This window comes from Sinohyriopsis cumingii, chromosome 16 (assembly GCF_028554795.1).
Source record: "Sinohyriopsis cumingii isolate HCF-2022 chromosome 16, ASM2855479v2, whole genome shotgun sequence".
Taxonomy (NCBI): domain Eukaryota; kingdom Metazoa; phylum Mollusca; class Bivalvia; order Unionida; family Unionidae; genus Sinohyriopsis; species Sinohyriopsis cumingii.
In genome coordinates, this window is record NC_142976.1 from 92,554,881 (window position 1) to 92,569,211 (window position 14,331).

General features: G+C 35.7%; 1 protein-coding gene across 6 annotated transcripts in view; it reads left to right on the plus strand.

The window, feature by feature from the left end:
• Window positions 1-14,331, plus strand: part of LOC149780995 (voltage-gated inwardly rectifying potassium channel KCNH6-like) — a 326,871-nt gene that overhangs the window by 167,419 nt on the left and 145,121 nt on the right. For 4 of the 6 annotated variants that reach the window (XM_089938100.1, XM_089938103.1, XM_089938104.1 and 1 more), the window contains one exon: window positions 11,473-11,505. The exons of the other annotated variants lie outside the window; for them this stretch is intronic. In XM_089938100.1, the coding sequence (XP_089794226.1) occupies window positions 11,473-11,505 (33 nt within the window). The remainder of the gene's footprint in view (window positions 1-11,472; window positions 11,506-14,331) is intronic. 6 annotated transcript variants of the gene reach the window in all.

Below are 14,331 nucleotides of genomic sequence, written 5' to 3' on the forward strand. Positions count from 1 at the left end.
GCTCAGCATTAAGAGGTTAGTGTTAGGACTTGTTGGCCAGATAATGTGATTGGGTGGGACATCATGATATATGTTTGTGGCATGATGGCCCAGTGCTAGACATCACTATAAAATGTTGCACTGCAGACATTGTAGCGATATGACTGAATTTATTTTTAAAAAGCTACATTAAAAATCCAAATCACACACACACACTCACACAGACATACAAACATACATACATACATACATACATACATACATACATACATACATACATACATACATACAGACAGACAGACAGACAGAGAGGCTGATTGTTTTTGAAAACCTGTATCTTGTGTTCATTGAAAGCGTAGTACTTTGTGTCCTTTGATTGTTCTGGGTTAAGTTGAGCCAAGTAGCTTGAATCCTTGATTTCGTATACATAAAGACAAATTCCAAACAAATATAAAACAAAACAACAAATGCTTTACCAGTTTCAGCCATACTTTAACAAGACAACAACCAGACTTTAACAAGACAAAACCAGACTTTAACAAGACAGCAACCAGACTTTAACAAGACAAAACCAGACTTTAACAAGACAACAACCAGACTTTAACAAGACAAAACCAGACTTTAACAAGACAACAACCAGACTTTATTGCTATTCAGATACTGATTATACAACTATGTAAAATTTGTCTTGTAGGATGAAGTCTGACAGGTTACAGTTAGCAATCTCAAGCCCTCTTGGGCCTAGTGTCATTTTTTGAATAGGTTAATTAAATTTATCAAGATTTTCCAAGATAAAAAAATGAATTCCCAAGATGCAAATGCATTTGTTTTAGTGTCTAGTTCCTTTTTCTTAGGAAAACTTCCTCAAGTTGGACACTCAGATTTACTTTCCTGCCTCACATAAATTTTAGTACGCATTTAAACTGTCAATTTAATATTAGTATGCCTCTGCCAGAGGAGGGACGGCAGGGGTACCTGCAAAATTATTTTGGGAGGGTCAAACCTGTAGTAATCAGCTATTAAGTTTTACAGATGTAGGCCAAAACATATTTAGAGGTGAAATCGGAGAAGGGGGATCACCCATGAGGGGCATTTATGGTAGTGTTATCCTTGTTTTGTATGTCGTATGCGTCATGAATTTTATCCATTTGCTCAATCCCTTTTGAATGACTTCAGTTTAGTGTGAATCTTAATACATGTATCAATCCATGATGTTATGACTCTTGTTATTAAAATAAGTAACAGAAAGGAAGTGAACTCAACAATTTAAGTAAAATTCAACAAATAATTTATTTCCGTTGAAAACAATTTGAAAATTCAAAGATACAGTATTGTCAATTAAACTGCAAATAATCCTAAATGCCCCATCACAAGTCAAAAACTATAGAATGTTGTGAATGAATTCCAATAGTATTGAATATGCTGATGTACCAATACTCATGAATGGGCTATGTATCAATAGTCTTGAATGTGCTGTTGTAACACAGTGATGTAATCCAAAGTGCTTTTGAAAGAATTCACAAAAATCTCCAAATAATGTATTAATCCAGTCATTGAGCAATAAGTAATTCCATGGAATGATTTTATTGTAAATAATTTATCTAGAATTATATTTAAACGAAGCTACAAGCACTGATGATAGATTCCCAAAGGATGATTTTAAACAGGAATGAAAACTTTGTTTACAAAACCTCTATTCATATACAAGCTCTCACCTGACCTATGGCTATGATGCACTAGAATGCCCAGGAATTCCTGTGGGTTGTTTCTAGTGGAAAATTGCATCAAATTGTCAACAATTTTGCTTCCAAGCTCAAACATTAAAAAAAAACATTATCTTAAAGTACAATCTATACTAGTATATACACAATTGATAATGGTTCAGAATGATGGAAAAACACCAGTAGAAAGAGAAGTATTTATGACATCAGTCAGAGCAGGCAATATAGTATCCAAACACTCAGTGAGGTAGGAATTAGAGCTTGTTCACATGACTTACGAACACATGACTTATGGACTATTGTTAGTAAATCTATAGAAATGTTATGAATGGGAGTTTTTAAATTTGAAATTTTGTATCATATTATGTATGGTGAGGTTGTGTCGGGATGCATGATGCTATCAGGTTGATCTCAGACAGTTTCATTTGTCATGGAAAAAATTAGCAAACTGATCTGGTAGACTGTCTGAGGAAGCTGGAATTGGTGTTGATTTGTTACTTGCCAGTAATCTGACTGTGATGCAGATTTGCTGTTTGCAGTTGGTACTCTTCAGTGATCTTTGTACTGAAGTAGGTAGATTTTGCTGCAGTAACAATATTTGTAACATTCTTTTAGGCAGCTTCATAAATCTGCATTGGTACTGTCAGAACTGATGACAGCCACTGTCTCTTGGCCTTGTGACATTCCCTTTTGGTTGCAAACAGCTTGTTGTGTATGCTGCTTTACCTTGACTCGAGGTTGTAGGGGTATGCTTATCAAGCGCTGAATGCTGGCAGTGGTGGAGTTGTTCAGCAGTGGGATTTTGTACAGTCATTAGGTATGAACTAATGTTGTTGGTTATGAACTAATGTTGTTGGTTCATAACGACTATGTTAAATCAAGCTAATGTTATGTTTTGAAATGTAAACAGGTGGTGGATCAGGGACAGACAGATCAAGGTGGAATATTATGACAGATCAAGGTGGAATATTATGCATAAATGATCTGGGAGATAGCAGTAGATTTTAAAAAATATCATCAAGTCTATACACAATCCAGTCTAATACATGGCCACATCTGTGGGTTTGTATGCTGACAGAATGTAATGAGTTGACAATCTGAATATAGTCTAAGAGTTTTGTCACGTATAGATTTGTAGGGCAATTCAGAATAGAAGTTTAAAATATCCTAGAATCATTATGCTGCTATTGGTGGAATGACAGAATTAAAGAATAGTGTTGTATTTTGTCAAAAAAAACATAGAATCAGTTAATTTATTTTTTCTACTAGGTGGTGGACTGCTCCGGTGGCCTAGTGGTAGAGCGTCCACCTCGGATATGGGAGGTCGCAGGTTCGTACCCTGGCCGAGTCATACCAAAGACTTTTTTTTTTAAAAAAAAAAATGGTACTAACAGCTGCCTTGCTTGGTGCTCAGCATTAAGAGGTTAGTGTTAGGACTGTTTGACCTGGTGTCATAATAATGTGACAGGGTGGGACATCATGCTACATGTCTGTGGCATGATGCCCCAGTCCTAAACATCACTATAAACTGTAACATTGCAGACATCATAGCAATATGACTGAAAAATTGTTAAAGCTACATTAAAAATCTAAATCACACACACACACACACACACATACTCTCTCTCTCTCTCTCTCTCTCTCTCTCTCTCTCTCTCTCTCTCTCTCTACTAGGTGGTGAACAATAGAGGCAAAAGAAATGGACTAACCATTTCTGCACTGTTAGAGTTGCTTGATTAAATTCAAAAGATGTATGTTTGAAATTGAAGCTGGATGTGAGCATGAGGCAAGAGAAAATGGTATTCCTGGCTTTGACAGCAGTACACCCTCCCCATGAGGGGCAAGGAAATTATTTTTTCATGTAGCCTTCAGTTGTCAAATCAGAACATTCTTCCTCATCTCCTGATTAATTAAACAAGGGCTAAAATAAGATATCGATGTTATGGCCAATGATAAAATTGCAGATTTCTGTTTGTTTTTCTGGCATTCCAACTGACCAGACATTAAATGGTAAATAACATAGTAGTTTTGGGGACTTGGAAGAGAATGATAAAAGAGGAACTTAATGTTAACATGAGCTTGAGGTGTTGAAAAGCACTATTGAAAGTCAGCCTGTGCAGTAATGGATGTGAAGGCGGGATAATTGATTTATGACCAGTCTGTTTCTGGCATCCTGATAAAAAAAAGAAAGCTTTTCAATGTGGTCTGCTGCATTTCATTGATGAATAAAATGAGTGTAATACGAAATATTTAAGTTTAGAGCACAATACTGACTGAGGCGCCAAGTTTATGATGCATAATGAGTCTTGATTATAGGTGTCAACAAAAGGGTTCATGGCTATAACACTATAATATGTTGGGCTGATGAGTGGAATGAGCAGGCGGAGAAAAATCCAACAGTTCTCACTTTCAAAACAAGGGAATGGAAAAACACATACCACAATTAAGAGCAAAGCATTTTGGATTTTATAAACAAAGTAGATACAGATGAGATGAATCCAAATGCACAATAAATTCAGACCAGCTACCTCTAGCCACTTAGGCAGTAATGAATCGGACATAACATCAATTTATTTCTTAATCTTTATACAGTCGTTGAAATCTTGGGAGTTTGTAAAAATGATTAGTTTATACAGCAAATTTTGACCCATTATTTTAAATTATTCATATGTCTAGTTCACCTGGTCATGGGCCATGAAGAGACAATCACCTGATTGATATGTATCATGCATCATCCATAGCCCACATATCAAAACTGATTGTTAGCACACTGGTGGTGATTTTTATAGTCAGATTTCAATTAAAATCATAAATATTGGCTTATATCACTAAAATCTCACAATAGTTTAATAAGGAGTGAGCTCCATGCATATTAATGAGGTGACTTAATAATGAGTGGGCTTTATGCATATTAATGAGCTGACTTAATAATGAGTGGGCCTCATGCATATAAATGAGGTGACTTAATAATGAGTGGGTTCCATGCATATTAATGAGGTGACTTAATAATGAGTGAGCTTCATGCATATTAATGAGGTGACTTACTAATGAGTGAGCTTCATGCATATTAATGAGGTGATCTTGCATCAGATTGGATGCCATATTTCCAACTTTGATCAAACTTGAAAAAATATGCTGATAATTAAACTTAAACTGTGGGCTCACATCATCAAGATCTTGGAAAAGCACTTTGTCAAGCTCTTCACTTTTGGAGGTGTGTTGACTTTGTACATTGTCAAGTTCTTCACTTTTGGAGGTAAGTAAATCTTGTCTAGTTTTCAATTCCATAATGCCTAGGTGGCTGTGATGGTTTGGAAAAATAAAGAACTTTTCAAGTAACGTGAGCACACTACTGATTTTTTTCTTCTCAGTACATGAAGCCAATTACCACATATATTCTAATTTAGGCAAAGATTTCAAGTTGGAACCTCTCTCTCTTTGAACTTTTTTAAATACTTCCAAAGTATATTTAAAAAATGACTGCTATATTAAAAGGGGAAAAAGGGTTGAGAAAACATGCCAAGTGATCTGTGTATATATATTTTAATGAAGCCGTGCCTTACCCATCACTATTACACTGCTTATCACTTTTTCTTGTCAAAATAATCTTGTCCATTCAGTGTGAACCACTGAGTGTAGAATTCTATTTGTGCTTCTGTGCAGAAACAGTCATCTTTTCTGAATGTTAATGCTTCTGTTGTTAAAATCATGACCAGAGAAAAATTGCCTGTCGCGAGTTGAAACCACGTTTGGTTCAGTGATATTTCGTCTAGTGTTATGTTCATCTGTTCAGCCATCTCATGTACTGTTCTTATGCCTGTAACTGCAGCCCTTTTTTAGTAATTAGTTCTGGAAAGCCCTTCTTATGCTACCATAGTGTATCCCACCCTAAAGGGTTACGGTATACTTATTTTTCAAATACAATTGGTTAATGGGAAAGTCTTGTATGTTAAGTTATAACACAGCATAGGCCCAAGCATAGTTAATAGGAATGCATAATTTTCTTAATAGAAAAATGTTACTCTTTTCTGTTGCACCATTGTATTTTAATACATATTTGATGTGTCACATTGTTACTGTATGTCACTACATTGCACCTGGATTACAATAAATGGCAAACAAATGAACATCATCATTATTAAAGAAAAAAGGACAGGGATAAAAGGACAGGGATAAGACAGGGATAAGACAGGAATAAGACAGGGATAAGACAGGAATAAGGCAGGTATAAGACAGGAATAAGACAGGTATAAGACAGGAATAAGACAGGTATAAGACAGGAATAAGACAGGTATAAGACAGGAATAAGACAGGGATAAGACAGGAAATTGTTCCTTCAAGGTAATTCTTTGTTTACCATTTTGCATACACTGGTGAAGTTGCAAATACACTTGTGTGTATATAGCATGCTGTTCATACCAACAGGCAAGTTTTATGTGTGAAAATAATACAGCATTGTTGTTGTTATTATTATTATTATTATTATTATTATTATTATTCTCTTTCAAATAGATTTTAATTCAGAGAACAATTGTTTACCTTGGTCAAATACACAGAGGTGTATATATCACACAGTAAATACAAGGTGAGTTTCACAAGGAAAAAAATATACAGTATTGTTATTATTATTATTCTCTTTCAGATAAAACATTTGTTTTGGAGTACGTTGTCAGGACAGTCTGTGGAGAAGTGTGGCCACAGTAAGGGCCATTGGGACACTCGCCTAGACTGCCTCAAGTTTACAAAGTGTACACTTAAGAATCATTGTATATTTTGCACCAAATGGAATCGGAGGGATTCCTGACTTGGCTTCCTATGCATATACCAGACTCCCACTCATATCTGTTCACCAACACATCAGATTCCTGACAGTTGGGGTGCTCACTTACAGTGGGAGGCATACTTGAGGGTCATTGGACTCTAGATGAATTATCTCTCCACATTAACACCTAGAAACGAAAGCCATATTTTTAGGTCTGCCAGAATGCATTGCCAGATTAAGTGGCTAATGTGTCATTGTTTCCTCAAACAAAACATAAATCATAGCATATCTCCATAGATCAAGGAGGCACACATGCATCGTAGCATATCTCCATAGATCAAGGAGGCACACATGCATCATAGCATATCTCCATAGATCAAGGAGGCACACATGCATCATAGCATATCTCCATAGATCAAGGAGGCACACATGCATCATAGCATATCTCCATAGATCAAGGAGGCACATATGCATCGTAGCATATCTCCATAGATCAAGGAGGCACACATGCATCATAGCATATCTCCATAGATCAAGGAGGCACACATGCATTGTAGTATATCTCCATAGATCAGGGAGGCACACTTGCATCATAGCATATCTCCATAGATCAAGGAGGCACACATGCATCATAGCATATCTCCATAGATCAAGGGGCACACATGCATCGTAGCATATCTCCGTAGATCAAGGAGGCACACATGCCCTTTCTCACTGTGGAAGCTCCTTTGCTGGGCCAATAAAAATAACATTACTCTCTGAGTTTGCTGCATTCTGGAGAAGAAATGTTTTAGCAGACAGTCAAGCAAAACGGTTCTTATGGAATGGACTCTTCACTGCTCAGTAACAGAGTCCTTTTTCTCAATATGGGGAAAGCCTCTGGTAGATTTGTTTACCATCAGGCTCAACAACAGACTTCCCTTTTACATCTGTCCACTCATGGACCAGAGAGCCTGGGCAGCAGCTGCATTCAGCTTCCAATGGGATTGTCTCCACCTTCCCACCATTCAGACTGCAACCTCAGCTTCGAAAAAAATGTCCCAATGCACTTCAGTTCTATCAGGTCTTACCTATTGGTTTAGATACACACCAATGCTGATCTCATTAAGTATTCTGGGCTGTAGAGACATGTCTACTGCTCTTGTACACCCAGATGGAACCTATCTTGTATTTTGTGGTCTTCAACAAAAAGCCCATATGAAACCCTGAGTGTGGAATCCTTTCAGAACCTGACACTCAAGATTGTCTGTGTTTTAATCACTTTAACATCTGTGAGATGGCGCAGTGAGATTCATGCATTGTATGTTTACACTGGCCATCTCCAGTTTAATGGAAATTACAAATCCATTTCTCTTTTGTCAGTCAGGTGTTGTAGCCAAAAATCAGTAATCTTTTATAGCTCCATTATCTATAGAGATTTGCAGTCTCAATCAAATCAGTGCTGGAGGTAATCAAATGTTTTTTTTTGTGTGCCCAATTTCTGTCTAAATGCCATGAAATGGAAAAGAAAGGGTAGGAAACGTCTTTCCCTTCCTCTTAAGACCTCCATCATTATTTGGCTTTCGTTTCTTAGAGTGGATTGTCACAACAGTCAAAAGAACTCCTCGGTCCCATACTGATAAAAACTTCTTATGACACTAAACACCCATAAGGCTTGGGCTGTTGCTGCCTCATGGACCTATGTAAATCACTCTTCCTTGGAGGATATCATGAAGGCAGCATTTTGATCCTATAATACCTTCTGCTTCTTCTCTTTAGTACAACAAAATGGCCATTGTTCCCAGGAACCCATTGTTGTAGCATAAACTGTCACCCAGAGAAAGACCCATAGTTGTAACACAAAGTGTGGCCCAAGTTGTGGCACAAAATGTGGCCCTGAAAGACAGAAGCAACCTGGACCTCCTGCATTTGTAGCCGACTTTCTAACCACTTAGGCCACCAGAGTGTCTACTGACAAATGCATCATAAACCATTTTGGTGCTATTGATTTATAAACCCTTATCACAGAGAATTTCATCTTGACATCCAACTTATTTCTAATTTTGGCTAAGGTGTACATTATGGTAAAGTGATTTATAAGCATAAATATACATAATATCCCCTGCACCCATTTTCCACATTTCTTTAGCCACCATTTTTTTCCACTGAATTGGAACGGGGGGGGAGGGGAAGGAAAATGAACATCACATTTTGATCTCACATGACTAGAAAACTAGATAAACTTGTAAATGGTATGGTCCTTTTCAATCCATTATGTATGGCTGCCCTTTTCAACCAAGATAACTTGGTCTGCTTGTGTTGCATTCGACCGTTAGTCTTATGTCTGCCATGTGAGTGATTCTAGATCCACTCAGGGCTACAGAACTTTTGGTTAGTCAAATTTTATATTTATGGAGAAACAGCATATACCAGTCTGCATGAAGGTGCTAATAATGTGATTTGAAAATAGCTATGCACGAGAACTTGTGCAATAAAACCTAAAAATAATGATGTATGAATAATTTAAATGAAATAAATATTTTATGTTGTGTAAGGCTGTCTGCTTTAATTTTGATCACCAGACTGGTTTTATGTGTCTGATAACCTTATCCACACTGTATTACTATGCATAATCTGAAACCCTGTTAGGTGAGCTCAAGACAATCGCCAGTGATATATCAATAAGGGCTTTCTTTAAAGTACCCCCAGACTTGGATCAGGGTGAGCTCAAGACAATCGCCAGTCATATGTCAATAAGGGCTTTCTTTAAAGTACCCCCAGCCTTGGATCAGGGTGAGCTCAAGACAATCGCCAGTCATATGTCAATAAGGGCTTTCTTTAAAGTACCTCCAGACTTGGATCAGGGTGAGCTCAAGACAATCGCCAGTCATATGTCAATAAGGGCTTTCTTTAAAGTACCTCCAGACTTGGATCAGGGTGAGCTCAAGACAATCGCCAGTCATTTGTCAATAAAGGCTTTCTTTAAAGTACACCCAGCCTTGGATCAGGGTGAGCTCAAGACAATCACCAGTCATATGTCAATAAAGGCTTTCTTTAAAGTACCCCCAGACTTGGATCAGGGTGAGCTCAAGACAATTGCCTGTCATATATCAATAAAGGCTTTCTTTAAAGTACCCCAGCCTTGGATCAGGGTGAGCTCAAGACAATTGCCAGTCATATGTCAATAAGGGCTTTCTTTAAAGTACCCTCAGACTTGGATCAGGGTGAGCTCAAGACAATCACCAGTCATATGTCAATAAAGGCTTTCTTTAAAGTACACCCAGCCTTGGATCAGGGTGAGTTCAAGACATTATGTTAATAACAGCTTACTCTAAAGCACCCTCTCACTTGGATCAGGGTGAGTTCAATACATACATTGATAATAGTTTAATCTAAAATACCCTCTCACATGGATCAGGGTGAATTCAAGAATACATTGATGATAACTTACTCTAAAGCACCCTCTCAGTCCATGTCAGATTTCAGAGGATGTGTTAAAATCAGGAAAGCAGGCCATGATCATGTCTCGCATGAGAAGGGTTGCTGTGATGCACAGATTAACAGTCACACTGCAATCAGAAACAGATAGAGGCCCTCGTGGCCAAGTGGTCTAATGTGCTCACCTTTTCTGATCACTGCCATTTCACCTCTGCCCTCGTTGATTTGAGTCTTGGGCTTGACCAGTATGGGTATGTGAGATAGTGGCTCGTAGCTTTCAATGTGTCTGTGGTTTTTACCTGGGTTTTCCAGTGTTCTTTCTCCATCAGTTATACTGGCCACCATGTATAGCCTACCTTGAGCTGAAAAATGGCGTTAAACCGAAAACAATAACAGCAACATCAGAAACAGATAAACTTGTGAAAATGTCAACAGAATAATGCTAATACAGCTGCAAGGTGGTTCATGTGAAGACATTATTTTCAACAGAACACTGGTTTCATGGAAGGGAGAAAGAAATGGCACATGTTCAGGTGTTACGGGTAAGAATTATTTGTGATCTTTTAGAGCTTGGGATTGAATCCTAAATTCTCCATCTAATTCCTGGCAGTGTACTTAATAGCTTTTCACTTTGAATATATATATATATATAGATGAGATTTATCTCCGCAAAGCATGCCTTGTTAGAGAGTTAAAGATTTAACTTATAACAAGTTATGGCATACAGATTGATTGCAAATCTATTGATAATTTGCAGAAAATTATCCATTGCCATGTTCTAAAAGTTGTGTAGTAAGGTAATAACATAAGATGTTGAAAGCAAGATAGTGTAGTACTTTGTGTCCTTTGATTGTGTCATTTTTTGTTTGGAGGGATATCCCATCATGCCTATTAATAATAATAATAATAATGACTTTGTATTGCACCTAATCTTTAGAAGCTCTAAGTGCTTTACAACATTAGACAACAGTTATAACAAAAAACAAACACTATACAAATTAGAAAACAAAAAATATATTTAAGGTAGGGAACATTATTAGGTCTTTAAGTTTGTTCTTGCAGTCGAAATAAATGAGTATTACAAAGAGTCCATTCTCTTTTTCTTAATATTATTTATACTTCTAATAATAGTAACACATTTCATGGTCTTACTAAAGTTAATAACAGTGTATAGATTCCATGGCCTTTCAGGTAAATTTGTATTTTTTCAGGGGAGCAACTCAAATTTAATAAAGCAATTAGACCTGGTAGTAGTTACTTCCCTTTAACTTTGTTCAATTGAAAGCAACAATATTAGAGAATGCTTTTAAAATTAGAATCACCACAATTAATCAGTAATTCCTCAAATAAAAAATATTTCAGATGTCAACATAAATTCTTTTGTGACATATATGTATTGCATTAAATGTACTGATATGATTTATAACCTGAACAGAGATAACATGGGAAGAGGTAGATACACTTAAAATGTTTTTCTATTCTTTTGACAGAAAAAGCTTTCTGGGAGCAGCTTTTGGCCTTCGTCTTTGGAGATTTAAGACAGACATTATATGTGTCATAACTGTTGCTAAAAACTAAATGTTTTTGTTCCAGGAACATACAGTCAAAGAGGAGATAGAGAAATTGGTAAGGATTGATAATAAATTGAGCACGAGACCAGTTTATGAATGAATCAGAACAAACTGTACTGTACTGTTTCTTGTATCAATATGGCAGCTATTTTTAAAATTCAAGCTAGATTTTAAATTTGGAATGAATATCTTGAAAGTACAAAAAATCCATAATTTTTCATTAGAATTTATTTAATTAGTGAATTTTCCTGTCAGAAATACTTACGATCATATGTAACTTTTATTTCTGTTAGGAATGGTGAATTTGATCCCAATTACTAGATAGAGTAAATACCTCCCAGTTAAAACCACTGATTGGGACTGGTCTTAATTACCACTGATTGGGACTGGTCTTAATTAGAAGATGGTCTCAGAGGATTAGTTTATTCCAAATTGTAAATGGGACCAAACAGATGTGGTTGCTTTTGGAGAGTGTTCCTTATCCAGGGTTGGTTAAATAGGGGAAGTAACCCTAACAGCCCATACTCAGAAGTACACTTTCCCTAGCATATGACATATGATAAATTTTGGATGTTCAATTTATTATAAATCCATGTACATTTACATGACTGAAAATTGTGCATAGGTTTATAATACAATTATATACTGATATATTATGTCTGAATGTATAATGAATACAAAATACCAACATTTAAAAAATAAAATGGTTTCATTTTTATCCAAAGTTAACGCTCATTGATGTATAAACACATTAGCATTTACTTAATTTTTTAAGGTTTCAGAACAACCAGTTATTTTGCCAGTAACTTTGACTAAAACATGCATGCATTGTTGCATGATATTAATTTCTCATAAATCCTTTCCAGACAATAGACATGAATTCCATTACTCGAATTATTTATTTAAAAACTGTGTGATAATTAATTGATTTCATATTTGATTTGATTCTGAAAGGCTTAAGGATTTGTTATTTTAATTTTGGATTTTAAAATATAAGATAATATTTAGACAATTTACTTTCATCAATTTTAAAAGAATTAGAAGCATGAAACTCAGTAAATCAAATCAGAAGTTAAGCAAGTTTAAATTTTTAAATATGTCAGTACAGTTAAATGTTACGATTGTGTTTACAAATTAAAATAAATGGGGGGGGGTGGGGGGTTGACATTTTTATTGTAATCCATCCCTTCTTTTTACTAATGAGTTTCTAAATTACTCAGTCTCTTTCAACATACCTAAGGTTATGCATTTGAAATAGGGGATAAAAACAATTCTGAATTGACCAATTGCAGAGAATTCATGCATTAAAGGAACATGAAAATGGGTAATGGCAAGGCAGGCAGTAATTTCTAACCTTCCTGATTATAAAGAAGTCCCGGAATCCACCTAGAGGGTGAATTTAAATCAACTCAGTTTAAGTTGGAGAGTGGAAATATCATTGAAAAGTACATTTTCTCAATATAATGTCTTGGAATTTGATATTTGAAAGCTAAAATAAAATTTTATTAGAGAAAATACATTTTTTTTTTCCACTTCAACTTTGCAGTAAATGATTTTGCATTGATCATAATATTATGTCAGCAGCCATGTTTGCCATGGTAACTACATGCCTTCAACTGCAGTATTGCAGCTTTAATCTAAGTTTCAGACTTTGACAATGACTGAGATTTCTCATTTGTTCCTTAAAATCTCCTGGTAAACTGAAAGTAAAAATCATTTTGGTGCAGTTACTTTGATCAAAACAAAGACATTGAATACATAGTAGCCTAAAAGTTAAATGAAAACATTTAATATAATTTCTTAGTTTTAAATTAGTATTCTAGTTTTGATCAAATTTTCTGGGTAAGACATGGTGCCTTCCCATGCCATGGTACAGTATTTTACAGCTACAAGTTTGTTCTGACTGTTTACCTCACCATTTTTCACTTAGAAATTTAAAGGCTTCCACATTTCACGTTTCAGACCACTTCATATGCTTTTTTGTTACAAGTATTCTGTAAGTATTGAGGTACCAGTCCACAAATGCTTGTATACAGCCACACACAAAAATTAAGGAATGGAAGAATTGCTGACTTAAGTTCTTTATTAAAAGCTACTTGAAATGTTTAATTGTTGTGCATGTTTCAGTGACCATGAGCAGTTTGTGTAGAATAATGGCCCATGACAGTGAACATAACATCTTATTTGATATTACTGTTAATTGGCACAGTTTAAGAACCACTGAAATTATTTTGATGCAATTTGGTATGAACATTGCCTTGTATAATTGCATGTGCATTTTATGTGTATATTCTTATGTACTCTGTTTTAGACAAAGTTCTAAATAGTGACACATAACAAAATGTCTTGTGGGATTTTGCTTTTAGGCAGCATGGCCAAAGAACCATATTCTGATGCCATTTGGTCTGAATATTATTTAGTACACTTACGTGTGCCTTGAATGTTGTGTATGTTTCAGCATTATTCACTGTGTTGGGCGAATTCTTACCTTCACAGGGAAAACTGTGTTAGGCGAATTCTTACCTTCACAGGGAAAACTGTGTTGGGCGAATTCTTATCTTCGCAGGGAAAACAGTGTTGGGTGAATTCTTATCTTCACATGGAAAACTGTTGGGCAAATTCTTATCTTCACAGGGAAACTTGGATTGTTGGTTGTATTCCGGATAGTTCAAGAACTACAAGTATTTAACATATTCTGATGGAATTTGGTAATAACATTGTCTATGAGTATTCAATTCATTCTGATGAAATTTGGTAATAACATTGACTATGAATATTCAATTCATTCTGATGGAATTTGGTATAACATTGTCTACCAGTATTCAACATATTCTGATGGAATGTGGTATAACATTGTCTACCAATATTCAACATATTCTGA